Consider the following 27,705-nt stretch of genomic DNA (forward strand, 5'->3'; position numbering starts at 1 on the left):
GACACATATAATAGTAAATCACTAAACTAATTTCTAAATATTGATTTAAAAAGCTTTGAGCATGTTTCAAAAAAATTTAGTAAAAGTTTTTTTTTCCCCCAGATAATACACCTAATTATTTTCTTAATAATCAATACCTACCCAAGAGTTACTGATATTTGCACAGTTCTTGTACAAAATAGATCTGGCAGAAGAAGAACACAAATACTGGCAAATGCCACATCTCGAGTTATATTTTAAGAAACCATACAATCCATGATATTTCACAAAGTTGTTTATTCTTGTTACTAAAACTTGGACTCAGGTAATCTTGGTTATTCTGGAAAAAGCACCTTGTTTGCAGAGATCATTTAATCATCCTTTTCTACAATCACCTCTCCATGAAGCACCTTTCTTCTTTGACGTAACATATGAAAATACAGTTGTGGAAACACTTCATTGAAAAAGAAAAAGAAAAAGAAGCTATTGCTTTACAATTACTTATACTTGAATTAGTAAATGTGGCAATGTTAGAGAGTAAATGTGGCAATGTTAGAGAGTAAATACATCCCATACCACTGCTGTTCCCCGGATATTTACAGAGCTCAAGAGTGTAAGAGTGCAAATGGAGGCCCACATACCACATGCCTAAATATTCTAATGCTGTAACTGTTGGGGTTTTGTTTTTACTTTTGCTTTTCTTTCTCTCTCTTTTTTTTTTTTTTTAGAGTCTCACTCTATTGCCCCGGCTGGAGTGCAGTGGCATGATCTCAGCTCACTGCAACCTCTGCCTCCCAGGTTCAAGCAATTCTTCTGCCTCCCGAGTAGCTGAAATTACAGGCATGCACCACCAACACACCTAATTTTTCTGTTTTTAGTAGAGATGGGATTTCACCAGGTTGGTCAGCCTGGTCTTGAACTCCTGGCCTCAAGTGATCCACCTGCCTCGGCCTCCCAACGTGCTGGGATTACAGGCATGAGCCACTGTGCCTGGCCTATTTTTGCTTGTTTTTAACAAACTTAAATGCCTTCATAAAAATACCTTCATAACAACTTAGAAGACCATGTTTGAATTTAGAATGCTTAAGTCTTTGGAATGCTGTGCCAGAACATTCCAGCACAGGGAAAACTGGCCCACCCAGCCTCCCGTTCTCCATTCTACTGGCGGTATCCTGTACTGCAAGGGGCCTCCTGCACATGTGTGAGGATACCCGGGTGCAGACATCTAAGCTTCATCCATACCCCTCACCAACAGCTGCCCCCCGGCTATCCTGTTTTCTCAAGGGTGTGTATACTGGTACATAGTTAACCCTCAGGACAGTGGATCGAGGAAGAAGCCTGATTAGGGCCCAGATGCATGCTTATTGCCATCTGGGTAGCAAATTCCATGGTCTCAGGTTTCTGGAATGTGATCTCGAAGGCAGTGGGGTGCCGTGTGGAGTGACCAGAGAAGGGCTACAACAAAGTCCTCTTAACAGAGCCTAAAGCAGAAGCTCCTCCTGGCTAGGTGTAAGGGTATTTAGTCTATTATATAATAAACACATAAATACATATGTTATTAGGTCAGTTGGACAAATTGTCATCTGTCCAGTCAAATTTGAAGAATTATTTTGAACCAATTTGAACCAGTGTTTCAAACCGGTGTTTCATAGTATAAATGTTGGTGGATAAACAAATTAGTATCAGCTATAAACAATACCAGTGTAAAAATATTTCCAAATATGATGATCAGAATAATCAAACCAATGAACCTTATCACAAAACAAGCTTTGAATATCCTGCTTAGGCAACTTTGGGTAAAAATTTCTTTGTAAAACTTAGCTCAAACAGAGCAAAAATACACAATAGGTTTTATTTCTTTCTATTAGGTACTTCCCAAGAAAGGTTACCATCTGGCCGGGCGCAGTGGCTCAAGCCTGTAATCCCAGCACTTTGGGAGGCCGAGACGGGCGGATCACGAGGTCAGCAGATCGAGACCATCCTGGCTAACACGGTGAAACCCCAACTCTGCTAAAAAATACAAAAAACTAGCCGGGCGAGGTGGCGGGGCCTGTAGTCCCAGCTACTAGGGAGGCTGAGGCAGGAGAATGGCCTAAACCCGGGAGGCGGAGCTTGCAGTGAGCTGAGATCCGGCCGCTGCACTCCAGCCTGGGCAGCAGAGCAAGACTCCATCTCAAAAAAAAAAAAAGAAAGGTTACCATCATATTATATTTACCTAGGGGGCTAAATTTATTCAGGTCATAATTACTTAAACTCACTGACCAATTATTGTAAATACTTCCATAAAATTCTGAGTAGCTGAACAGAACATATGGGCTTGAGTTCAAACCCTGCCTTTATTCACCAGCTAGTGATTTTTTTTTTTTTTTTTGAGATGGAGTCTCACTCTGTCACCCAGGCTGGAGTGCAGTGGTGTAATCTCGGCTCACTGCAACCTCTGCCTCCCCGGTTTAAGTGATTTTCCTGCATCAGCCTCCTGAGTAGCTGGGACTACAGGTGCCCACTACCATGTCCGGCTATTTTTTGTATTTTTAGTAGAGACAGGGTTTCATCATGTTGGCCAGGCTGGTCTCGAACTCCTGACCTCAAGTGATCCACCCACCTTGGCCTCCCAAAGCGCTGGGATTACAGGCATGAGCCACTGCACCTGGCCACAAGCTAGTGATTTTTAAGCAACTCACTTAACCTCTTTCATCTTAATATAAATGAGAAATAATAATACTACTTTTGAGTACTAAGTATTCAAAAAGTATTTTTAATTAGCAAAGGATTTAATAAGCAAAGTAAAATTAATTGATTTATTACTAACATCAAGAATGCAGGGGGAGGAGGGAATTTAAAAAAAAAAAGAATGCAGTGGAAAACATGTCCTGAGGTGAGTGACCCTCCGGCCAGTGGGACTCAGTAGCTGGCAGCATGGTGAACTGGGAAGCTGCTACTGGTACAGGCCAGAGACTCCATCTCCCAGGACAACTGAAAAAGGTGCTTCAGGCCCTCCATTTCCATGGAGATGCCTCAAAAGCCATGAGGAAGAGGAGAACCCACTGTTTGAACCTGTAACTGTCAGACACCTAAGCAAGCTCTGGCTCTGTTCAAGCCATGCTACCATTAACCTGCCATTGGGAAAAGAGAGGGATGTGAACCAATAGAGTAGACATCTCCTTAGCTCTCCTGAACTGGCTGGGGTAGAAAATCAGATACAGAATCAGGCTGAAGTGGTAGAAGACAAGGGGAAAACATATCTTTCACCACTAAGTCAATTTTGACTTTGGGAAAGATAGAAGTTGGAGACACCGGCCGGGGACAGTGGCTCATGCCTGTAATCCCAGCACTTTGGGAGGCCAAAGTGGACGGATCCCTTGAGGTCAGGAGTTTGAGACCAGCCTGGCCAATATGGTGAAACCTCGTCTCTACTAAAAATACAACAATTAGGTGGGCATTGTGGCAGGCGCCTGTAATCCGATGAACCTGACAGGCAGAGATTGCAGTGAGCTAAGATTGCACCACTGCACTCCAGCCTGGGCAAAAGAGCAAGACTTCATCTCAAAAAACAACAACAAAAAAAAAGCTGGAGACCACAAGGGGCTGCCCAAGTTTTATGCTCATCTCTTTTAGATGAAATAATTTATATCATGTCAATGTAGATTTTAGAGGTATCAATGTTTGACCTAAAAATATATCACTATTAGCCCCCTTTTCTTTTTTATTTTATTTTTTTTTTATTTTGAGACAGAGTCTTGCTCTTGTTACTCAAGCTGGAGTGCAATGGTGCCATCTCAGTTCACTGCAACCTCTGCCTCTAGGGTTCAAATGATTCTCCTGCCTCAGCCTCCTGAGTAGCTGGGATTACAGGCATGCACCATCATGCCCAGTTAATTTTTGTATTTTAGTAGAGAGAGGGTTTTGCCGTGTTGGCCAGGCTGGTCTCAAACGCTTGACCTCAGGTGATCCACCCACCTCAGCCTCCCAAAGTGCTGGGATTATAGGCATGAGCCACTGAGCCTAGCCTCACTATTAGCACTTAAATGGAACAAAGCCTCACCAATTCACTGCAACTACTGAAAGATGATGAGAAATTAGTGAAGAGGCTGACTTATTCAAAATCCTTTAAGAGTCTTTATTATTTGCAAGTACATACAGCAACACAAATAAGACTCAAAACTACTCCTAGATGATTTTTCCAAGTATATGCTTAATGAATAGATAGAAATAATCTGACATTTTCTTGGATAGTTTATATTCAGACATATAATTCTAAATGTTTGTAAAAAGTACACGAATGCTTTAAACATAATTTATTTTTATCTTTCTTTAAAAAACAAATCATACTAAGCTGATGTTTAAATGATTTTGAGAAAGCAATCATCCATGCGTTAATTTACTTGCCTTTATTCTCATAGCAAGTAAAATGTCTTCTGCCTCACTCTCCCTTCAATTTTCCCAAATTAACAGTAAATATGGGGTTAAACTGAAGTTTTAATGTATTTATAAGCAATTATTTCTAATTATTTCCCCTTGCTTATTATTATATCCTTTCAAAAATTTCCACATCATATGTCAAATCAAAGTACTAATAAGTATATACTTACAAGGTATATATGAGGCCATGGTTATAAGAAGAAAATAATAGTAGTCAAAAGAGACATTGTATTTGTTAGGAAGTCTTATTGAAAACATTCCTGTTTTCTTCACATACGGCAAGGCAGCATATATTGTAAGAAGTTCACCAGCAACTCCGACAGGATATAAGATGATAAAAAAATTATATCTGGAGAAAGAAAAACCTCAGAGAATTATTTTTCTAGAATAGTTATTTGACTTCACAAGTCTATTGCTACTACTAAATTTAAACTTCAAAATTCTCTTTTCTTTACATAATTACGATAATCTTACATAAGGTTAATAGTTCTACTTTAATCATTTGCTTATTAATTACCATCCTTTTTTTCCTAGTATTAGTTTCCACAATAGGCAATGTCTTTTTAATAAAATAGTATCAACTTATTTTAGATTACTGAAATACTTTTGTATATTAAAAAATGTATATGTAGTTTTTCTTGGTTTTGTCTTGAGATGGAGTAGGCTCTTGACACCAGGCTGGAGTGCAGTGGCACAATCTTGGCTCACTGCAACCTCCACATCCTGGGTTCAAGTAATTCTCCTGCCTCAGCCTCCCAAGTAGCTGGGATTACAGGTGCATGCCACCATGTCCAGCTAATTTTTGGGTTTCTTTTCTTTTTTATTTTTTCTTTTTTTTGAGATAGAGTCTCACTCTGTTTCCTAGGCTGGAGTGCGGTGGTGCAATCTTGGCTCACTGCAACCTCTGCCTCCCAGGTTAAACAGGTTCTCCTGCCTCAGCCTCCTGAGTAGCTGGGATTACAGGTGCACACCACTATGCCCGCTTAATTTTTGTATTTTTAGTAGAGACAGGGTTTCACCATGTTGGTCAGGCTGGTCTTGAACTCCTGCCTTCAGGTGATCCCCCCGCCTCAGCTTCCCAAAGTGCTGGGATTACAGACCAGCCACCATGCCTGACCTATGTAACTTTAAAAAAAGGTATTGTAATGATAACTTCTTTGGTGCATAAAATCACAAATGACTGCTTTTGTCCGCGGCAGCTAGTAATTTATTGATCAAAATGCTGCGTTTGAAAAGACCAGTGATTATCCTAAATTTTATATCTAAACCTTGAAATTACCAAGGTAGTTATTTTTAAGAGGCATTTGGAAAAGCCTTTGAGGTTACTAATGAAAAGCAATTATTGCAGAAAACGGATAATACCACCTGAAGCATGAATAGCTACTAATGAGTATATTATATTGTCTAAAACTGCTCCCATAACAAAACAAGTTGACAAGTTACTTCCTGAATTCCCACATTCAAGGCAGAGTTAACTTGTTTCAAATAGAGCTAAGAAAGTTCTACTCTAAATCCAAAGTCACCATGTGTTCATGTGGTCTGTGGCAAGGTCTGGAACACACAGTAGGCCAGGCATCATGTATGCCTCCAATTAGAAAACACTCGGTGTTCTACTGGCTGGGCTCCAATAAGAGGGGCCCAAAGGACCCAAGATGATCATATTTCTTCTTTTTAAAAAAATCATTTTTCTCCAAGTCAGCCACTGTATAACAGTTACCACAGAAAACTAAAGTCAAGAGGCCAGAGAGCAAGACCACCCTGGGCAATATAGTGAGACCCTGTCTCTACAAAAAAAAAAAAAAAAAAAAATTTAATTAGCTGAGCACAGTGGTGCATGCCTGTAGCCCCAGCTACTTGGGAGGCTAAGGCAGGAGCATTGCTTGAGCCCAGGAGGTCAAGGGGGCAGTAAGCCAAGACCTCACCACTGTACTTCAGCATGGGTGACACAGCAAGACCCTGTCTCAAAAAAATTTAATTTAATTTAAAAAAAGAAAAATATTTTTAATTTAAAACAAAAGGTCAACATTTTGATGGAAGAAAAGAAATCAAATCTGTATTTAATCATTTTGTTGGCATTACGAAATATCTATAAAGAAAAGTCAAAGTTGTCAGTATTGAACAAGCTTGGAGACAAATTAAAAATCACCTTGTTCCTGTATGTCAGGGATATGCGAAGATAGGAGATGGGGAGGAGGGCAGAATTATTTGCCAAATAGATGAGTTGTTCAAGAAAGAACAATGATTCCTTCACTGTACCTGTTAATCCCTTCCTGGCCTTGGAAAAACTCCCTGCTTTCTTACCAGTCTCAGGCAGTTATTTGCGTATCATTTAACTCAATCTTTCCCTGTACCTCAATTTTTTAAATCCCATAACTGGACATTTTATATACTTATCTCAATAAAATACCCAAACTGATGAAGTTGCAATTTTTATTTTATTTTATTTTATTTTATTTTATTTATTTATTTATTTTTATTTATTTTTTTTTTTGAGACGGAGTCTTGCTCTGTCGCCCAGGCTGGAGTGCAGTGGCCAGATCTCGGCTCACTGAAAGCTCCGCCTCCCGGGTTCACGCCATTCTCCTGCCTCAGCCTCCCAAGTAGCTGGGACTACAGGCACCCGCCACCTCGCCCGGCTAGTTTTTTGTAATATTTAGTAGAGACGGGGTTTCACCGTGTTAGCCAGGATGGTCTCGATCTCCTGACCTCGTGATCCACCCGTCTCCGCCTCCCAAAGTGCTGGGATTACAGGCTTGAGCCACCGCGCCCGGCCCACAATTTTTATTTTATGTGGTTTTCAAAAGATTTTTTTTTTTTTTGGCAGGATTGTTCCTTAATAGAAGAAAAAATTAACACATCTACAATAAGCTAGTTGAAAGTCTTAAGGGCAGTGAAAATTTATAATGAAATGGGAACAAATGATATAATTTATTTGACTTTACTTGCACTTCAAAAAGATTGCATGTTACTACCTCTCTAGTTCTGAGGGCAGTATGGGAGATTTAACTATGGATAGACCACATTCAAAAAAAAGATACAGTGCTTCTTTGAAGGTTCTCAATTACTGACTAAAAGTTTTTTGAAGGGAGTGAATTTTCTAAATTAAAATGGAAATCAATATGAAAAACATAATATATACAATTACCTATTCTGAGGACATTTCCAAGAACACTTACAACACATAAGTAGAATCAAAGTATATTCAAACTATAACAATAGGCTAAACTACTTATAAATAAGAAGCCATTTCTAAAGTGTAGTTTTATTTGAGAACAACATCTTCAACATCTGAGCATAAATACAAATATTATTTTACATTACTTAATGGCGTTGGGAAGTATATTTAGATGGCTGGGATTTTTAAGATCTTTTTGACATGAAACATTATTTATGATTATGATCAGCTGACAATGTATTATGCAACACATGATTTCAAAGACTGAAAGATTGTATAACTTGTTTAACATTAAGGCAATGGATAAACAATTTCTTTTTTTGAGACACAGTCTCTCTCTGTTGCCAAGCTGGAGTGCAGTGGCATGATCTAAGCTCACTGCAACCTCCGCCTCCTGGTTCAAGCAATTCTCCTGCCTCAGCCTCCCAAGTAGCTGGAATTATAGGCACATGTGGCTAATTTTATTTTTTAGTAGAGATGGGGTTTCACCAGGTTGGCCAGGCTGATCTTGAACTCCTGACCTCAAGTGACCCACCCACCTTGGCCTCCCAAAGTGTTGGAATTACAGGCATGAGCCACCACGCCCAGTCTGCAATGGATAAACACTTTCTAAACAGCAAATTTAAACATACAATGGCAGTTTCTAACTTTTATAGACACTCAAGACATGCAAATGCATTCCAAAAGACAGACACACAAAGCCATCAAGTCTAATGGGCCTGACCTCAGGAAAATGTGCAACGTACATTCTGTTATCTTCTTCAGACAAATTTTGTAAATTCAGCACATGAAAAGAGATTAGATGATGAGTTAGTATTTTTAAAGATGCCAGAGGTCCAGAACATTGTCATGCGAAATGATATTAATGTGTTCTAGGATTCGAGTCCAGCTACATTCAAAATTGCCAACGTTTAAAAAGCCCAGTCACTAAAGGTAAATACATTTTCATGTTCAGTAAGATTAAGACCAACCAAATCCATGTAAATCATAGTGCAACCTTCTTATGACAGACAAGACACTTAAGCTCAAATTATAATTTCAAAGTATTTCATCCTATGCAAAGTGGTAAGCCACAAGTGTCTAAAGAAGAGCTAGAGAATATTAAAACATCTAAAAGAATGTATAACATAGTTGGGCACAGTGGCTCACACCTGTAATCCTAGCACTTAGGGAGGCCGAGGTGGGTGGATCAGTTGAGCTCAGGAGTTCAAGACCAGCCTGGGCAACATGGTGAAACCCCTTCTCTACAAAAAATACAAAAATTAGCCAGGTGTGGTGGCCTGTGCCTGTACTCCCAGCTACTTGGGAGGCTGAGGCAGGAGAATCGCTTGAACCCAGGTGGTGGATATTGAAGTGAGCCACGATTGTGCCACTGCACTCCAGCCTGGGTGACAGAATGAGACCCTGTCTCAAAAAACAAAAAAAACCCCAAAAACCATAAAACACAACAGTGATTATCCTTGGGTAGACAGATTATCAGTAAAGTAATTTAAAAGTAGTTTTCCTTCTTTTTGGTTTGTATATTCTCATTTATTATATTTGAACATGTATAATACATGAGATTCAAAAAGAGTAATTGACTAGGCATGGTGGCTCACACCTATAATCCCAGCATTTATCACCACCTGACATAGCACATAGCTATTAGTTTCTGTATTGTCGTCGTCATAAGGCAGAGAATTTGTTTTGTTCATACCTGCATTTCGGGCATGCAGTAGGCACACACCATTTGTCATTGTTACTACTACTATAAATATAATACAAAGAATAAAGTGAACAGATCTATACTGATTTGTGACTTGTTCTCCAAAGAGCAGTTTTGCTTTTATAACAACTTTCTAAAATGTCAGTTGCTCCAAGAATTCAAACTTCAAAAAGAACAGATATCTTTTGCTTTAAAAACTGTTGCTTTAGGATATATTTGGAGCTCTTCAAATGTAAATTTTATCCACATTCCAAACAATACAATTTTAAGTAAGTATGACTATTAAAAATATCTCTGCAACTTAAAGCTAAAAAAAAAAAAAAAATCGCATTGTATAAATGACATAAATTGTGGCTGCTAGATTGACTCTTAAAATAATTTACATCACAGACAAAAAAATACCATATTTTTGGCACTGCTTATTTAAGCTAATCCCAGAAATGTTTACTGTGCTTTCCAAAACAAAAATGAATGACCACTTCTGAGGTTAAGGATACTACAATAATTTGTCTTACATTTATTTCACTCAAAATATTTATTAATACAATTCCTCTCTGATCATTAAACTTTTAGAATACAAAGCATAACTCGTACAATTATTATTTAATATTATTAAATAAATAATACAGTTAATATTATTATTAGTTGTATCAGCTAATATCTAAAGCAACAGCACTCTGGCATCATGGGGCTGAAACACGAATTTTAGTTCTCTGGCGTTAGCACATAAAATAAGCACGCACAGGACAATGAGAAACTAAATGGCAAGATATCGCCACCTGGCCCATTTAATGAAGTATGGCAAGTGGTCAAGAAGGCTGAATGTGTAGAAGGAATAACGAGTGATCTCTGTCACAGTCCACGCGACCAGAAAAAGCACCACACTCTCCTCATTCTGGATCTGCAGAATTACAGAGAAATCCAGTGTCATTCAACCTGGAACTTACTTCTCAATGAAGGTACTTACTTTACTTATGTATTGCCTTTTATTTATAATGGGATGTTAGGGTTACGCAAATGCAATACAGAAAACTTCATGCAGTCACCGTTAACATCATTAATTATAAACCTGGAACTTAAATATATCCTATGCACAGGAATAGTTGACCATAGACTGGTTTTTCTTCCCTCGTCCTTCACTTCAGGCAACAACGCTATCGTTGGAGGACAATGTTACCTTGTTGAAACCAAAATCTGACCCTCCTACTTCTTTCTCGTAATCATTGACTCACACCTGTTCTACTGTAAGACCAACGCTTGAATTACTCACTCATCTTTGGCCCTTTCACCACTATTTTAATTCACGGTTTTATCATCTCTCATCTGGACTACTGTAACTGTTTCCTAAATAGTCTTTCCTCTCTTTATTCTCCTCATGAATGCAACTTTTCTTTTAAAAAGAAGTCAAGGAAGCAAATAAATAAAAAACAAATTGGAATTAGCTAAGTCCTGTGATTTAAAAGTTTCACTGGTCCCATACTGCTTCACAGAATAGAAGGATGAGCCCTAATACCTGCACACCATATTCAAGATTCTTTACAGTCCTTGCTCGGAAATCTCTCCAACTTCATCTACAATTACTCAACCCTCCTACCTACTTCTCTCTCTGTTGACACTAGATTTCGTTATTTCCAGAATATGCTCTGAACTTGTGCAATTTAACACGTTATTCCCTCTCACTGGAATGTTACTCTCTTATTCCATAAAAAATCTTTTCCCATCTTTCAAGATTCAGCTAAAACATCTCGCCCTCTAGAAAACTGTCTCCAACCCTCTCCTCTCACCCTGAGCAGTTATTTATTTGCTCACCACCCTTCTTCTTCTTCTTCTTCTTTTTTTTTTTTTTTGAGACAGTCTTGCTCTGTCACCCAGGCTGGAATGCAGTGGTGCAATCTCGGTTCACTACAACCTCCGCCTCCCAGGTTCAAATGATTATCGCTCCTCAGCCTCCAGAGTAGCTGGGATTACATGCCTTGCTAGTTTTTGTATTTTTAGTAGAGACGGGGTCTCACTGTGTTGGCCAGGGTGGTCTCAAACTCCTGATCTCAAGTAATCTGCCTGCCTCAGCCTCCCAAAGTGCTGGGATTACAGGTATGAGCCACCATGCCCAGCCCAACACCCTTCTTCTACTGTACTTTGTTCATATCTGTATTGTGGCATTTGCCAGTCTGTACTAAGAGTTGTCTGGCTAACTCTTGTACATGTCAGTGCTCAACATCTGTATCCCTCCTTAAGGGAAGCCTTCTTTCACTGCCTACATCAGACGAAGTCCCTAGGTATACTGCAGTGCATACCGAGCTCTTGCTTCAAAGCACTTAACACTTACATAATTAAATATTTGTTCAGCTTCTCTCCCAAGTTTAGGCTCCACCAGTGAGAACCATGTTTGTATTGTCAACAGCCATATCCCAGCACACTGTCAGGCACAGATGAGGTGCACTATTAGCATCTGTGCATGATTCCAAGTTAAGTGTCCCCCACTTCCCAACAGCCAGTACACTGGACAGCTGGGATTGCCTTGTTCTTTTTTTTTTTTTTTTTTTTTGAGACAGAGTCTTGCTCTGTCACTCAGGTTGGAGTGCAGTGACACGATCTCAGCTCACTGCAACCTCTGCCTCTTGAGTTCAAGAGATTCTCCTGCCTCAGCCTCCCAAGTAACTGGGACTACAGGTGTGCACCACCACCCCTGGCTAACTTTTGAATTTTTAGTAGAGACAGGGTTTCACCATGTTGACCAGGCTGGTGTTGAACTCCTGACCTCAAGTGATCCACCCGCCTCAGCCTCCCGAAGTGCTGGGATTACAGGCGTGAGCCACCATGCCCGGCCCACTTTATTCATTTCTGTAAATCCAGAAATTTGAACAGCATCAGGTGTACAGAATGCATTCAATAATATTGGTTGAATTAATTAAGGAGTGCTGAATGGGTACCAGTGGGAAACTACTGTCAGCAAAAAATAAATAGGAACATTAAGGCAGAGATCCTCTGGAGGATAAACGGGGCAGATGGGTACTGTTTTCTTTTTGGAACTTGCAACTCTCAAGCTTCCCTTTACCTCCATCTCTCTAGTTAATGTCTAGTTAATGTTGTCTTTCTTCTCCTTCATTCTTCAGACTCATGGTGGTCCTAACTCAGCTATCATATTCCCTCACTGCCTGGAAGAGTCTCACTTCTCGTCTGTGAATGCTGTCCTCCTGCTTTTAAACGAGTAGGCAAAGTTAAGTAATAGTTTGCCTCTCCAATGCCATGTGCTCGCTGCTGTCTGCACTACCTGCATGGCAGTTGCTGGTTAGGGAACAGGTAAATCATGCAAGTTGAGTGAAGGATACTAGTCACGAGAGATAAAGTATATAAAGGGCAGGAGGTCAATGAGCTGTCCCCACGCAGACAGGAGGCCAGTGAAGCTAAGAGGAACAGAGAAGAGGTCAGGTGTCAGTCCCCAATCTGAGATAAGAAAGGCATCTGAGAAGTGGAAAGGAGGCCAGAGATCTGTCCTCGGGGAGACAGGAGGTTCTGAAGGCTGTCAAGAGGTCAGAAGGGTTCACATGGGAAATGTTCCTGTCATGGGTTTAATTTTTTTTTTTTTTTTTTTTTTTTTTGAGATGGAGTCTCACTCTGTTGCCCAAACTGGAATTCAGTGGTGCGATCTCAGCTCACTGCACCCTCCGCCTCCTGGGTTCAAGCAATTCTCCTGCCTCAGCCTCCTGAGTAGCTGGGATGACAGGTGCCCGCCACCACGTCTGGCTAATTTTTGTATTTTTAGTAGAGACGAGGTTTCACCATGTTGGCCAGGCTGGTCTCGAACTCCTGACCCTCAGGTGATTCACCCACCTCGGCCTCCCAAAGTGCTGGGATTACAGGCATAAGCCACCTCGCCCGGCCCTAACATGGGTTTGAAAATGCCCAGTATCTTGACATAGCAGCATGGTGTCTACCTCGCCTAAAAGGGTTGAATATTAATTAGATTCAATAATTAGGTCTGTCTCCTGTCATGCCTCAATAAAAATTGTTTATTTTTCCTTAAGCTCCTTAGCATTTTTTTGAAAATTATTTTTAATTGGAAATTAAAATTGCATATATTTATGGTATACAACATGATGTTCTGAAATATGTACGCATTGTGAAATGGCTAAATCAAGCTGATGAACCTATGTATTACCATATATACTTATTTATTTGTGGTAAGACCCTATTCTCTCAGCAACTTTCAAATATACAATAGATTGCTATTAACTATAGTCACTACGTTGCATAATACATTTCTTGAACTTAATTCCTCCTAATTAAAATGTTTACCCTTTGACCCCTTCTAACTTTTAGTCTTTTCCATTTGTTCAGATCTACAGGACTGCATTTACTTTTTATGTCTGTTGCTATAATACTCAATGCTAAATGAGATATAATTTTTTTTTTTTTTTTTTGAGATGGAGTCTCGCTCTGTCACCCAGGCTGGAGGTGCAGTGGCACAATCTCAGCTCACTGCAACCTCTGTCTCTCGGGTTCAAGCAATTCTCCTGCCTCAGCCTCCTGAGTAGCTGGGATTACAGGTGCTCACCACCAGGCCTGGCTAATTTTTGTATTTTTAGTAGGGACAGGGTTTCATCATGTTGGCCAGGCTGGTCTCAAACTCCTGACCTCAGGTGATCCACCTGCCTTGGCCTCCCAAAATGCTGGGTTACAGGTGTGAGCCATTGCGCTTGGCCAGAAATAATAAATTTTATACTGACAACTTTGATTACATAATCAAAGAGGACAACTTGGATTGAAAAGAAACTTCTACAGAAAAGAACATTTTCTGCCGCTTATTTGACAGAGTCTGAATGCTAATTTCAAAAACTGGAAAATATCAAAGGAGAATATATTATGGATATAAGATGCCAATATTTGGTTTTGTTTGTGTTTCAAAGGCAATCTGCTAAGGCACTAAGTCAATGCACAATACCTAAAACTCAAACCCAACTCCTTGTTGTCCAATGCTTCCACTTCCTGAAATATACAAATGTTAATATTTCAGATTCCTATGAATGAAAAGCTTTCGTGCAGGCTCAAGCAGACATGTTTGTGTCACTTACTGGTTTTATACTGTGAGTAATGAGCCACACCATAAAGATTCTTGAACTCACTTGGACCCCAGTCACAAGCACAGAAGTAGGTACAATTCCTTTAAAAGAAAAACAAGTCAACTATTGCCCTAAAGGCAATTTATAATAAAAGTATAAAATTAAAGGAAAAACTCACCAATTAAACAGTGAACTATCTGTAAGCAAATAGAAAAAAATCATTACGTCAATAATAGAAAACATTAAATAAACCACTGTCAACACTGGTATTAAGCAAATCCATAGGTGGTATGTAATCAGCAAAATCATATTGATTTTGCACAACAAAAAAATATTCACATAAATATTACAGCAATAGAAAAACAGCATGATGGAAAACTTACCTCAAGCAAAGCAAATGTCTGGAAAAATTTAAGTGTCTTCTGAACACTTTTGTATAAACCTCTGTGTGTTCCTTTTTCCATATAAAAACGTACCATGGCAATAGCTAGAACCAACCACCTAAAAAAAAAAAAGTATTTTATAAAGTTCTTTCGAACTTAATACCACTGATTTATACATTTGTGTTTGCAGCAGCATTATGCAAAATAGTGAAAAGGTGAAAGCAACCGAAGTGTCCGTAAGTGAATGAATGGATACTTGAAATGTGGTCTATACAGACGGGGCGCGGTTGCTCACGTCTGTAATCCCAGCACTTTGGGAGGCCAAGGCGGGTAGATCACTAGGTCAGGAGATCGAGGCAGGTAGATCACTAGGTCAGGAGATCGAGATCATCCTGGCTAACAGGGTGAAACCCCGTCTCTACTAAAAATACAAAAAATTAGCCGGGCGTGGTGGCGGGTTCTTGAGTCCCAGCTACTTGGGAGGCTAAGGCGGGAGAATGGCGTGAACCCGGGAGGCAGAGCTTGCAGTGAGCTGAGATCGTGCCACCGCACTCCAGCCTGGGCAACAGAGCGAGACTCCGTCTCAAAAAAAAAAAAAAAAAAAAAAGATAATGTGTTCTATACAGACAATAAAATATTAGCCTTAAAAAGGAAAAGAAATTCTGACATATCATGCAACACGGATAAACCTTGAAGACCTTATGCTATGTGAACTAAGCTAGGCACAAAAGGACTACTACTGTATGATCTTTTTTTCTTTAAAAAATTTCTTTGTTTGCATTATGTGTTGCTGTCATCTTTAACAAATTACTGATTGATTGAGACAGGATCTCACTCTGTCACCCTGGCTGAAGTGCAGTGGCGCAATCATGGCTCACTGCTGCCTTGACGTCCAGGGCTCAAGCGATCCTCCCATCTCAGCCTTCCCCATAGCTGGTACTACAGGTGTGCGCCATCATATCCAACTAATTTTTGTATTTTTTGTAGCTATCGGTTTTCGCCATGTTGCCCAGGCTGGTCTCAAACTCCTGAACTCAAGCGATCCATCCACCTCAGCCTCCCAAAGTGCTGGGATTACATGATGTGAGCCGCCATGCCTAGCGTGTATGATTTAATTTATATGAGGTATGCCTAGGGTAGTCAAATTCATAGAGACAAAAAGTAGGACAGTGGTGGCTAGGGGCTGGGGACAGATGGGGCAATGAGGAGTTAGCATTCACTGGGTGCAGAGTTTCAGTTTTGCAAGATGAAAAGTTATGGAGACAGAAGAAAGTAATAGTTACACAAAAATGTGAATGTACTTAATGCCACTGAACTTATACTTTAAAAAGGCTAAGTGGGCCAGGTGCGGTGGCTCACGCCTGGAATCCCAGCACTTTGGAAGGCAGAGGCAGGCAGATCACTCGAGGCCAGAAGTTCAAGACCAGTCTGGCCAACATGGTGAAACCCCGTCTCTACTAAAACTAAAAAAATTAGCCAGACGTAGTGGCACACGCCTGTAGTCCCAGCTACTCAGGAGGCTGAGGCAGGAGAATCGCTCCAACCCGGGAGGCGGAGGTTGCAGTGAGCAGAGATCACACCACTGCACTCCAGCCTGGGTGACAGGGCAAGACTCCATCTCGGGACAAAAAAAAGTCATCAATTAATATTTACTTAATTTTCACTAAAACAACAACAACAATGACAACAATTGCCAAGCCACAGGTAGGAGATCAGCCATGGGCCCGCTTTCAAAAAGGTGTTTAAAAAAAAAAAAAAAAAGAGGCCAGGCACAGTGGCTCACCCCTGTGATCCCAATACCTTGGAAGGTTGAGGTGGGTGGATCACCTGAGGTCAGGAGTTCAAGACCAGCCTGGCCAACACAGCAAAACTCTGTCTCTATTAAAAATACAAAAATTGCCAGGTGTGGTGGTGGGCACCTGTAGTCCCAGCTACTCGGGAGGCTGAGACAGGAGAATTGTTTGAACGGGTGAGGCAGAGGTTGCAGTGAGCTGAGATGATGCCACTGCACTCTGGCCTGGGTGACAGAGTGAGATTCTGTCTCACACAAAAAAAAAAAAAAAAGAAAGAAAGAAAGAAAGAAAAGAAAAAGAAAAAGAAAAAAAAGAAAAGAAAAAACAGCCTGGGCAACATGGCAAGATCCCGTCTCTACAAAAAAAATTTTAGAGGCATGGTGGTACATGCCTGTGGTTCCAGCTACTTGGAAGGCTGAGGTGGCAGAATCACTTGAGCATAGAGGCTCTGGTTGCAGTAAGCCATGTTTGTCCCACTGTAGTCCAACCTGTGCAACAGAGACCCTGTCTCCAAAAAAAAAAAAAAAAAAAAAAGACAGAGAGAAAGAAAAAAGGAAAAATACTATATGCCCTCGCTATTAAACTTACGTTTGCATATAAATATAGCTTATGTTCTGTGAATTAAAGCTAGAGTTGTAGAGACCAGCTTTCTCATACTACTTCTTACTCTTCCTAAGGTCATCAATAAGAAGTTATTTTTTTCCAGTTTCCCTTGCAATTACAAAAGCACGTTTAAGTTTAAGCAACTTACCTCATCTGTAGCTTTTTAAAAGCTCTAATAACTCACCCAGGGAAATGAGGAGCTACCCTAGTCTTTTTAGAAAGTCTCCAAAGAGTCTAGTCAGTGGATTTATGAAATATAAAATTATCATGCAGTTTTAACTTTTTTAACCAAACAACACTCATACAGTGGACCAATGACTTGAAAAGATTCCTGCAAAGAATCTACTAACTGAATCTGATGAAAATGCGTGCTCAAGAGAACAATAAGATGGCAGAATGACACTTCTATTCCTAGAACATAGTAAGGTAAAAGCAGTGACTTGTTCATCAGATTGGCAAGAAGTCAAGTAAATATCTGAAAGGAACACAAGGACCTTTGAAATGCAGACATATTCATGGTAATAATGACAATAATAAGTGTATTGTCAGAGTGCTTTCTATGTCTTAGACACTGTTTTCAATGCATAACATACTAACCGCAAATCCTCACAATAACCTCGTGAGGTTATTTTACTGAATATGAAGGTCTTCTATTATCCTATCGAATGTGAGGGTCTTCTATTATCCTATTTCACTACTGAAAAATAGGCAGAGAGGGTCACACAGCCACCACTAAGCTCAGAGTATATGCTCTTAAGCCATTATGCTGTATCAGTCTGGCTCTAAGTATATACTGTGCCCTGAGATACCAGCTAATCATAGCAATTCACATTTACATTATAAATACATTTTTAAGTTATATGGAGCGTCTATGCTCAAATATTTTAATTGATAGTAGCATGCTATCCAAAAAGTTTGAAGGCCACTTTTAGATGAGAAAATCATCTTCCAGAGACATTGAGTTACTTACCTGAGTCTTAAGAGTAAGTTAATGATTGAGTCTGAAACAGAACCTGTGTAGTTTCTAGAGTCCCTAGTCCTGACCCCTTTCCACTCTTCCCTAGCTTCACTGTGGCTATGACTGATGGATTCATCCATGTGAGTGCCGACACTCAACTCAGTGCTAGACTGATCCTGTGGCACTAATTTGAATCATGCTTTAGGTACCTTCCACAACTAAAGTGTTATGATTTTATTATCTTCAATTCCAAGTCCCCGTATTTCTTCTAAGAAAACAAAAAGTTTATTAAGATATTTTCATTCACATTTTCCATACGCTTGTCTTTTTCAGGTGAACCCAAATCAGATGTCCACAAAAGATAAGTTTGAGAGGCAATTATTAACCTACCAACCAAAGGAGTCATTTGGATGGCAAGTTTTCTACATTTTTAAACAGCATTGTATAAAAATCCATGCATCGTTAACATTATAACAAGTTCTACTGTTGTTCCATAGGTGGCAGTATTGTACCACCTAGCATAGTATCGTGAGCCTGCCACTCACTAAACTGTGGGAAATAAAAGAAATTGACAGGCTCAGGGGTTTGAAAGGACCCATCGAACCATCTATTCTAACCTCCTGTCTGTTTTTCCATAAATAAGGCCAGGAGCCAGTTGAATCAGGGTTCACTTCCTAAGCCCTCCATCACAAGGGGTGACAGTCAAAGTCTTCTAAGGGTCCTGTATTGAACTAGTTTTGAACTTCCTTCATCTATCTGCTTAGTAACTATAATAAAACAAACAGAAAATATTTCAAAAGCAATTGGAATTTCTGCAATTAGGATTTTTTTTTTTTTAGACAGATTCTCGCTGTGCCCCCAGGCTGGAGTGAGTGGTGTGCCCGTGGCTCATGGCAGCCTTGGGTTCCCACGCTTCAGCAATCTTCCCACCTCAGCCTCCCGAATAGCTGAGACCATAGGGGTGTACCATCACACCTGGCTCATTATTGTTCTTGCTGTTGTGGGTTGTTTTTTTTTTTTTTTTTTTTTGGTAGAGATGGGGTCTCCCTACATTGCCTAGGCTAATCTTGAACTCCTGGGCTCAAGCCATCTGCCTGCCTCAGCCTCCCAAAGTAATGGGATTACAGGTGTGAGCCACTGCACCTGGCCAGACTCTCTCTTTTGTGATACTAGCAGTTACTGATGATCATTGCCTAGATCCATTATTTCAATAATTATTGAAAAACAATATTCTAGCTTGCTATTTCCTTTGTATACTTCCTTTAGCCATTTGGAGGCTTGTACCGAAGATAGTCTTCAACTTTCATACACTCCATACTTTTTTTTTTTTTTTTTTTGAGATGGAGTCTTGCTCTGTCGCCCAGTCTGATGCAATTTCAGCTCACTGCAACCTCAACCTCCCAGGTTCAAGTGATTCTCATGCCTCAGCCTCCAGAGTGGCTGGGATTACAGGTACCTGCCACCACACCTGGCTAATTTTTGTATTTTTAGTAGAGATGGGGTTTCAACATGTTGGCCAGACTGGTCACGAACTCCTGACCTCTAGTGATCTGCCTGCCTCAGCCTCCCAAAGTGCTGGGATTACAGGCGTGAGCCACCATGTCTGGCCCATACTTTCATATATTGTTCACTGACACATCTAAACTGCCTTTTCTAGATAAAAGTTATACTTTCCTTTAGCAGCCAATATGTGAGTGCTTCCACTGATTGTACACCAGCACTCATGCCAATAATGAGTCAAGCTGAAAGATTCATAAAAGAAAAAACACCCGAGAAACTGAATTTCACTAAGATTAAGACACCTGCTCTTTAAAAGGCACTGTTAAAAGAATAAAAAGTCAAGCCCAAACTGGAAGAAAATATTTGCAAATCACATATCTGGTAAAGCACTTGTACCCAGATTGTATAAAGAACTTTCAAAACTCAGTAACAGGAAATCAAACAGCCCATTAAAGAAAAAAAATGGGCAAAAGATTTTCTTTTTTTGTTTTTTTTTTTTTTTAGATGGAGTCTCAGTCTGTTGCCCAGGCTGGAGTGCAGTGGCACGATCTCGGCTCACTGCAAGCTCCACCTCCAGGTTCACACCATTCTGCTGCCTCAGCCTCCCGAGTAGCTGAGACTATAGGCGCCTGCCACCATGCCCAGCTAATTAGTCGTACTTTTAATAGAAACAGGGTTTCACAGTGTTAGCCAGGACGGTCTCGATCTCCTGACCTCGTGATCCACTCACCTCAGTTTCCTTTTTTTTTTTTTTTTTTTTTTTTTTTTGAGACGGAGTCTCGCTCTGTCGCCCAGGCTGGAGTGCAGTGGCGCAATCTCGGCTCACTGCAAGCTCCGCCTCCCGGGTTCACGCCATTCTCCTGCCTCAGCCTCCCGAGTAGCTGGGACTACAGGCGCCCGCCACTGCGCCCGGTTAATTTTTTTTCTATTTTTTAGTAGAGACGGGGTTTCACCATGGTCTCGATCTCCTGACCTTGTGATCCGCCCGCCTCGGCCTCCCAAAGTGCTGGGATTACAGGCGTGAGCCACCGCGCCCGGCCAGTTTCCTAAAGTGCTGGGATTACAGGCGTGAGTCACCATGCCCAGCTAAAAATGGGCAAAAGATTTGAACCAACACTATATACCCAAGAAGATATATGACTGGCAAGTGAAGCACATGAAAAGATACTCAGTATCATTAGTTATTAGGGAAAACAAAATCAAAATCTCAAAAGAGATAACATAATATACTTCTCAGAATGTCTAAAATTACAATGACTGACCACAGCAAGGGTTGGGAAGGATGTGCACCAATGGGAAGTCCTATTCATTGCCAGAGGGAAGGTAAAAGGGTATAACCACTTTGGAAACCAGTTTGGCAGTTTCATAAGAAATTACACTTTGGGAGGCCAAGGCGGGTGGATCACTTGAGGTCAGGAGTTTGAGACCAGCCTGACCAAGCTGGTGAAACCCCGTCTTTACTAAAACTACAAGAAAATTAGCCGGGCGTAGTAGCGCAACACCTGTCGTCCCAGCCACACAAGAAGCTGATGGGTGGATTGCTTGGGCCCAGGAGTTCAAGACCAGCCTGGGCAACATGGCAAGACCTTGTCTCTACAAAAAATTTAAAAAATAGCCATGTGGTGGCACTTGAGCCTGGGAGGCTGAGCAGTGAGCTGAGCTGGTGCGACTGCACTCCAGAGCCAGACTCTGTCTTAAAAAAAAAAAAAGACTATTTTGAATAAACCACTAGGAATAAAAATGAACATTTTAAACATCCACTGTGCAGCAGGCATCCTGCTAAGAACTTCATATCCATTATCTCTTTATTCCTTTATGAGCTAGCTAAGTAGTTGTGCTGTTCCAACTTTACAGATGAGAAAACTAAGAGTCAGAGAGGTTAAGTAGCTTATCTGAGGTTACCCAGCTACAAAGGAATGAGACACAACTTTTAAACAACACCTTTCTGTATTGTGTACAGACTAAAATCCAAACATGTTAGCAAAGCATCTAAGGCCCAGTGCAATGGCCCAAGCTACCTGTCCATCTTCATTTCCCACTCTACACTTCAGGCCCTCTTCTTTTTTTATTTTGAAGACAGAGTCTCGCTCTGTCCCCCAGGCTGGAGTGCAGTGGTGTGCTCTCGGCTCACTGCAACCTCTGCCTCCCGAGTTCAAGCGATTCTCCTGCCTCAGCCTCCTGAGTAGCTGGGACTATGGGTGCATGCCACCATACCCAGCTACTTTTTTGTATTTTTAGTTGAGATGGGATTTCACTGTGTTAGCCAGGATGGTCTCGATCTCCTGACCTCGTGATCCGCTCGCCTTGGCCTCAAGTGCTGGGATTACAGGCGTGAGCCACCACACCCAGCCCAGGCCCTCTTCTTGATGCCGCAACAGATGTCTTGCAATTTCAGATCTCTGTTCTCTAACTCACGCTGTTTTCCCACTTATGCCTACTAAGTCCTTCACCACTCAGTTTAAATGCTGTGATCTCTCACAGAAAACTTTCTGTAATTCTCCCTGTCCGTCCTCTGACACATCTGCTTAGCACTTATCTCATTATTTTATTGCAATTGTTGTTTATACATTAATGCCCCAGGTTACCCTGCTTTAAGGACAAGGCCTAAAGTATTTGAAGGACAATGCATTTATATATACGGGCTCAAAAGTATTTGTCGGAAAGAAAGAGAGAGAGAGAGGGAGGGAGAGAAATGCCCACTTCCCTATTATGAGCAAGTGCCATAAAAATCCTTACATCTGGCCGGGCGCAGTGGCTCATGCCTGTAATCCCAGCACTTTGGGAGGCTGAGGTGGGCGGATCATGAGGTCAGGAGATTGAGATCACGAGGTCAGGAGATTGAGACCATCCTGGCTAACACAGTGAAACCCCATTTCTACTAAAAAATGGGTGTGGTGGTGGGCACCTGTAGTCCCAGCTACTCAGGAGGCTGAGGCAGGAGAATGGCATGAACCCGAGAGGCGGAGCTTGCAGTGAGCTGAGATTGCACCACTGCCCTCCAGCCTGGGTGACAGAGTGAGACTCCGTCTCAAAAAAAAAAAAAAATCCTTACATCTGCCAGGCATGGTAGTAGCACTCACCTGTAATCCCAGCTACTCAGGAGGCGAACGCAGGAAGATTGCTTGAGCCTAGGAGTTTGAGGCCAGCCTAGGCAACAAAGCTAGACCCCATCCCCCCCACAAAAAAAAACCAAAAAAATCCCTACATCCTTTAAAGGTATAATTCTACTTCTGGGAATTTATTACACTAAGCCACTAATTGAACAGAAACAAATAAAAGTAAAATGTCATTAGGGGCATGATTTAATCCATTATTGTGTTTTAATTCTATACACTCATATGTAACTATCAAAAAGTGTAATTGTGAAAACCATATGGCCAGGCGCGGTGGCTCATGCTTGTAATCCTAGCACTTTGGGAGGCCAAGGTGGGTGGATCATGAGGTCAGGAGATCGAGACCATCCTGGCTACCCATCTCTACTAAAAATACACACACACAAAAAAAAGCCGGGCGTGGTGGCAGGCGCTGTAGTCCCAGGTACTCGGGAGGCTGAGGCAGGAGAATGGTGTGAACCCCGGAGGCGGAGTTTGCAGTGAGCCCAGATCGTGCCATTGCACCCCAGCCTGGGTAACAGTGCGAAACTCCATCTCAAAAAAAAACAAAAAAAAAAGAAAGAAAAAGAAAGAAAACCGTATGAAAACCTGACAGACTATTAAGTGAAAATGGAAAAATATACAATAAAGCAGATATTATAACAACAGTGCTGTAATACATTCACTCATTCATTCATTCAAATATGTATTGAGTACTTCATGGAGTTTACACTCTAATGGAGATGACAGACAATAAGCCCTGCGAATAAGTAAAATGTATTGTACAGTCATATGAAAGAAAGTGGGATGGAGAAAAATAAACAGGCAAGGGAGATAAGGAGTATGTGTTTCACTATTCAACTTAAGATAGCCAGGTAAGGCCTCCTTGAAAATGTAGTTTTCAGTAAAAACTTGGAAGAGGTCAGATATTCATATGAATGATAAAAAGAAAATGAAAGTATGTGATAGGCTTATAAAATGAGTTGGTTTTTACATTTATGTACAATTTTATAAGATTTCTTAAATACAGTTCTCTTTGCAATTTGGGGTGTGTGTGTGTGTGCGCGTGTGTGTGTTTTGCTTTTGAGATGGGGTCTTGTTATGCGGCGCAGGCTGGTCTTAAACTACTGGGCTCAAGCAATCCTACCTCAGTCTCCTGAGGAGCTGGGATTACAGGTGCATACCACTGTTCCCAGCTTGTTTTGAAAATTATTACAAAAAAATTAATAAACATGCCAAAGTTCTGCTAAGAGAAATAAAATAAGTTAAATGAACAAAAAGAACCTCAACTAGTCCTCTGCTGTCCACCCCATGAAATATGTAAGTTCTTGTCCCAATTTCAACACTACAACTTCTTCAACCTTATTTACCACTATTTCCCAACAGCATCCTCCAGTTCAATCAAGAGAATACATCAGGCTTGCATATCGTGCCTATTTCCAGAATTTATATCACCTGAAATGTCTACTCTCTATGCATGCACATCTTATTCCTTCTTCAAATCTCAATGCCTCTAGAAAGCCTCCGAAGAGTCAGTTACAGAGATTATTCCATTTCAGTATCCCTTATTTTGTAAATATGACAAGGAAACTTCTCAATAGAGGCAGAGGGAGACAAGTTTAGAATAAGCCCTGATTCGCCGGGGAAGAGTCAGGGGGACAGAATGGAGAAAGCATTTAATTCTGCGCCAGGTAAGGCAGGAGACCGGGAAAACTTCAAAGAGGTCTATCTGATTAGAAGTCATGGGAATAATAGGAGAACATTATACAAAAGTGAAAAACCTGAGCAAAGAAGCAGAGTGCTGTGAAAATACATGGTGCTTTGAGGGAAGAGTGAGTCAGAGATACCAAATGCAAGTTGACTGGAATGGGGACTCAGGAGCAGATTGCAAAAAGCCTTGAATGGCAGACAGCCTGAATCCCTTATGTAGGGGCGGAGGTGGCAGAGAGTCACTGAAGTCTTTAAACTGGAGCTATGCATTGATGTTCATTTTTGAAATATAAGTTGGCTTTCAACACAGAGTCAATTGAAAAGAGAAGGGACAGACACCCAGTTAACACAAGGCAGATATTTCAAAATGTTTACTGGCTGGGTGTGGTGGCTCACACCTGTAATCCCAGCACTTTGGGAAGCCAACGTGGCAGGATCACTTGAGATCATCCTGGGCAATAGAGCGAAAACCTGTCTTTACAGAAATTATTATTATTATTTTATTTTTTTGTGTGAGACAGAGTCTCGCTCTGTCATCCAGACTGGAGTACAGTAGCATTATCTCTCAGCCTTCTGGGTTCAAGCGATTCTCCTGCCTCAGCCTTACAAGTAGCTGAGATTACAGTTGTGTGCCACCACGTCCGGCTAATTTTTGTATTTTTAATAGAGAAAGGTTTTTGCCATGTTGGTCAGGCTGGTCTCAAACTCCTGGCCTCAATTGATCCACCCAACTCAGTCTCCCAAGTGCTGGGATTACAGACGTGAGCCACTGTGCCCAGCCTACTCTACAAAATTTTTTTTTAATTAGCTGTGCGCCTGTAGTCCCAGCTACTCAGGAGGCTGAGGCAGGAGGATCGCCTTGAGCTTGGGGGTTGAGGATGCAGTAAGCACCACTGCACTCCAGCTTTGAAAACAGAGCAAGGCCTTGCCTTAAAAAAGAAAAAAAGGAAAAAAAAAAAAAGAAGAAGAAAAGAAAAGAAAACGTTTATTAACCGGACTATCACAGAGGAGAGAGAATTCTTTCAGTTCCGAATGCATTTAAAGGTGGCAACATTTGGTGACTACTGAATTGTTGTAAATACATTAGTTTTCTCTCTTTCCAAGATTATAATTTAGGAAGAAAGAAAGATGAAGTAGCAGGACGGTGAAGTCAGAGAGTCTGGGTTGAAGCGCATGTCTGACTGACACTTGCTGGCTGTGATCTTGGGCAAGCGTCTGTGCCTCACTTTTCTCATCTATATAGTGTAATATAATGTGCCCCTCACAGGACTTTAAAGGACTAAAAATACACCTAAAATAAGCAACACAGTCCCCTGCATAGTAAATCCTCAAATAACATTTGTGTGAACTGTATTTGGTATTCAGTATCATATGCTAAGCACATAATAGAAACTCAATCACCATAGGTAAAGATTTATTAAATCTTTGTCAATCACATTTTTCTATAAACCCTGGAGGAAGTTTAAAATATTAAGCCGGGAGTGGTAATCCCAGCACTTTTGGAGGTTGAGGTGGGAGGATTGCTTAAGGCCAGGAGTTCGAGACCAGCCTAGCGAACACAGTGAGAGCCCATTTCTATTTTTAAAAAATTAAAATAAAATATTAGGCTCGGTGCGGTGGCTCACACCTGTAATCCCAGCATATTGGGAGGCCGAGGTGGGGGAATCATTTGAGGTCAGGAGTTCGAGACCAGCCTGGCCAACATGGTGATACCCTGTCTCTACCAAAAATACAAAAATGAGCGGGGTGTGGTGGCACACGCTTGTAGTCCCAGCTACTCTGGAGGCCAAGGCAGGAGAATCGCTTGAACACCTTGAACACCCGGGGCGGAGATGGTCAGTGAGTGGAGATCGCACCATGGCACTCCAGTCTGGCGACAGAGTGAGACTCCGTCTAAAAAATAAAATGAAATACTGGCCGGGCACGGTGGCTCACGCCTGTCATCCCAGCACTTTGGGAGGCGAGGCGGGCGGATCACAAGGTCAGGAGATCGAGACCATCCTGGCTAACACAGTGAAACCCGTCTCTACTAAAAATACAAAAAAGCCGGGCGTGGTGGCAGGGGCCTGTAGTCCCGGCTACTCAGGAGGCTGAGGCAGGAAAATGGCGTGAACCCGGAAGGCGGAGCTTGCAGTGAGCCGAGATCGCGCCACTGCACTCCAGCCTGGGCGACACAGCGAGACTCCGTCTCAAGAAATAAAATGAAAAATAAAAATAAAAATACTAAACTTTTCCTCGCATTTACATAAGTTAATACTTCGAGTGATAATGGGAAAATAACTTTTTTAAAAGGCAGTGCAATTAGAAACAGAAAAGCATTTTCTCAACAGGTTTTGAGAAGCAGTTGACACAGAAGTCACTTTGACAGCTCTGCGAAGAGCAATAGTCATTGTGTAACCTTAACTTGCAAGTCATACTCAAAGCCAAAAATCAAGGTCCAGAGTATCAGCCACGGAGTCTGAGGCCATAAAGATGCTGGGCAGGAGCTCCAGGCTGAGATAAAGGGGTTGGTTATTTCAAAACCGTCCAAAGTGACAAGCTCTAGGACGTGCTGTGCTTTAAAAAAAAAAAAAAAAAAAAAAAAAGTCACGGTGAAATTAACAGGGGAGAAAACTCTGCCCAGTGATCGCAGCATGAGGCTCCGCGCTCTGGAGACCATCGGGTGGCCAGGGCAGGGCGCTCCTTCAACAGCAGCGAAGGCAGCGGCGCCCGGGCCGCTGCCGCCTCCCCCGCCGGCCGGCCCCGCATTCCTCCCCGGGTCTATACTTAACCTCCGGCCAGCGCCCCGCCGTGCACCGTATTAGGCAATGCCCGGAGCGCAGGGCCCGGCCCCCCCGCCCGCTCCATTCAACCCCGGCGGTGGCCGCGGCGACAGCTCCCTTCCCCCACGGCCGCTGCCCGCACCCCCCGCGCCCCTCATACCCCGGCCCGCGCCCCCTGAGCCCGGAACCTCCGCGGACCGCGGCGCGGGGTGGGCCCGAGGGCGCCCCGCGGCGCGCGTACCCCGCGGTCATGGCGATGTTGTAGAAGGTGAGCCAGGCTGTAGCCAAGAGCCCCAGGCGCCTCCGCTTGCTGGGGGCCTCCCGGTCCTCGCTGGCCTCCGAGGCGCCGCCGTTGGTGCCGTCCTCGTCGCTGGACGCCATGGTGGCCGCGCACCCGGGGGACGTGGGAGAGAGTAGCAGGAGCGTGGGAGGGGACCCTGCCCAGCGCGCAGCCCGAGCGCCGCTGCCCGCTGCCGCCGCCTCTGTCAGGCGCCCCATGTGCCACGCGCAGGGGGCTCGGCGGAGCCAGCCAGACCGCGAGGGGGAGGAGCGGACGCCCCCGGCCA

At 42.1% G+C, this 27,705-nt stretch overlaps 1 protein-coding gene across 3 annotated transcripts; it reads right to left on the bottom strand.

Annotated features, from left to right (window-relative positions):
- Positions 1-256: 256 nt before the first annotated feature.
- HACD1 (3-hydroxyacyl-CoA dehydratase 1) lies at positions 257-27,705 on the bottom strand. Of its 3 annotated transcripts, none has more exons than XM_008002403.3 (7): positions 27,381-27,705; positions 14,722-14,839; positions 14,517-14,535; positions 14,351-14,439; positions 8,298-8,329; positions 4,569-4,747; positions 257-433 (listed from the first exon to the last, which is right to left on the bottom strand). In XM_008002403.3, exons 1-7 carry the CDS (start codon positions 27,635-27,637, stop codon positions 351-353), a joined length of 777 nt encoding a protein of 258 aa, XP_008000594.2. In that variant the 5' UTR covers positions 27,638-27,705; the 3' UTR covers positions 257-350. The 3 variants fall into 3 exon arrangements, with proteins under 3 accessions (XP_008000594.2, XP_008000593.2, XP_008000592.2); XM_008002402.3 differs by having other exon boundaries at positions 8,298-8,332; positions 27,381-27,704; XM_008002401.3 differs by lacking the exon at positions 8,298-8,329 and adding an exon at positions 10,058-10,179 and having other exon boundaries at positions 27,381-27,702.

Source organism: Chlorocebus sabaeus, chromosome 9 (genome assembly GCF_047675955.1).
Source record: "Chlorocebus sabaeus isolate Y175 chromosome 9, mChlSab1.0.hap1, whole genome shotgun sequence".
NCBI lineage: Eukaryota > Metazoa > Chordata > Mammalia > Primates > Cercopithecidae > Chlorocebus > Chlorocebus sabaeus.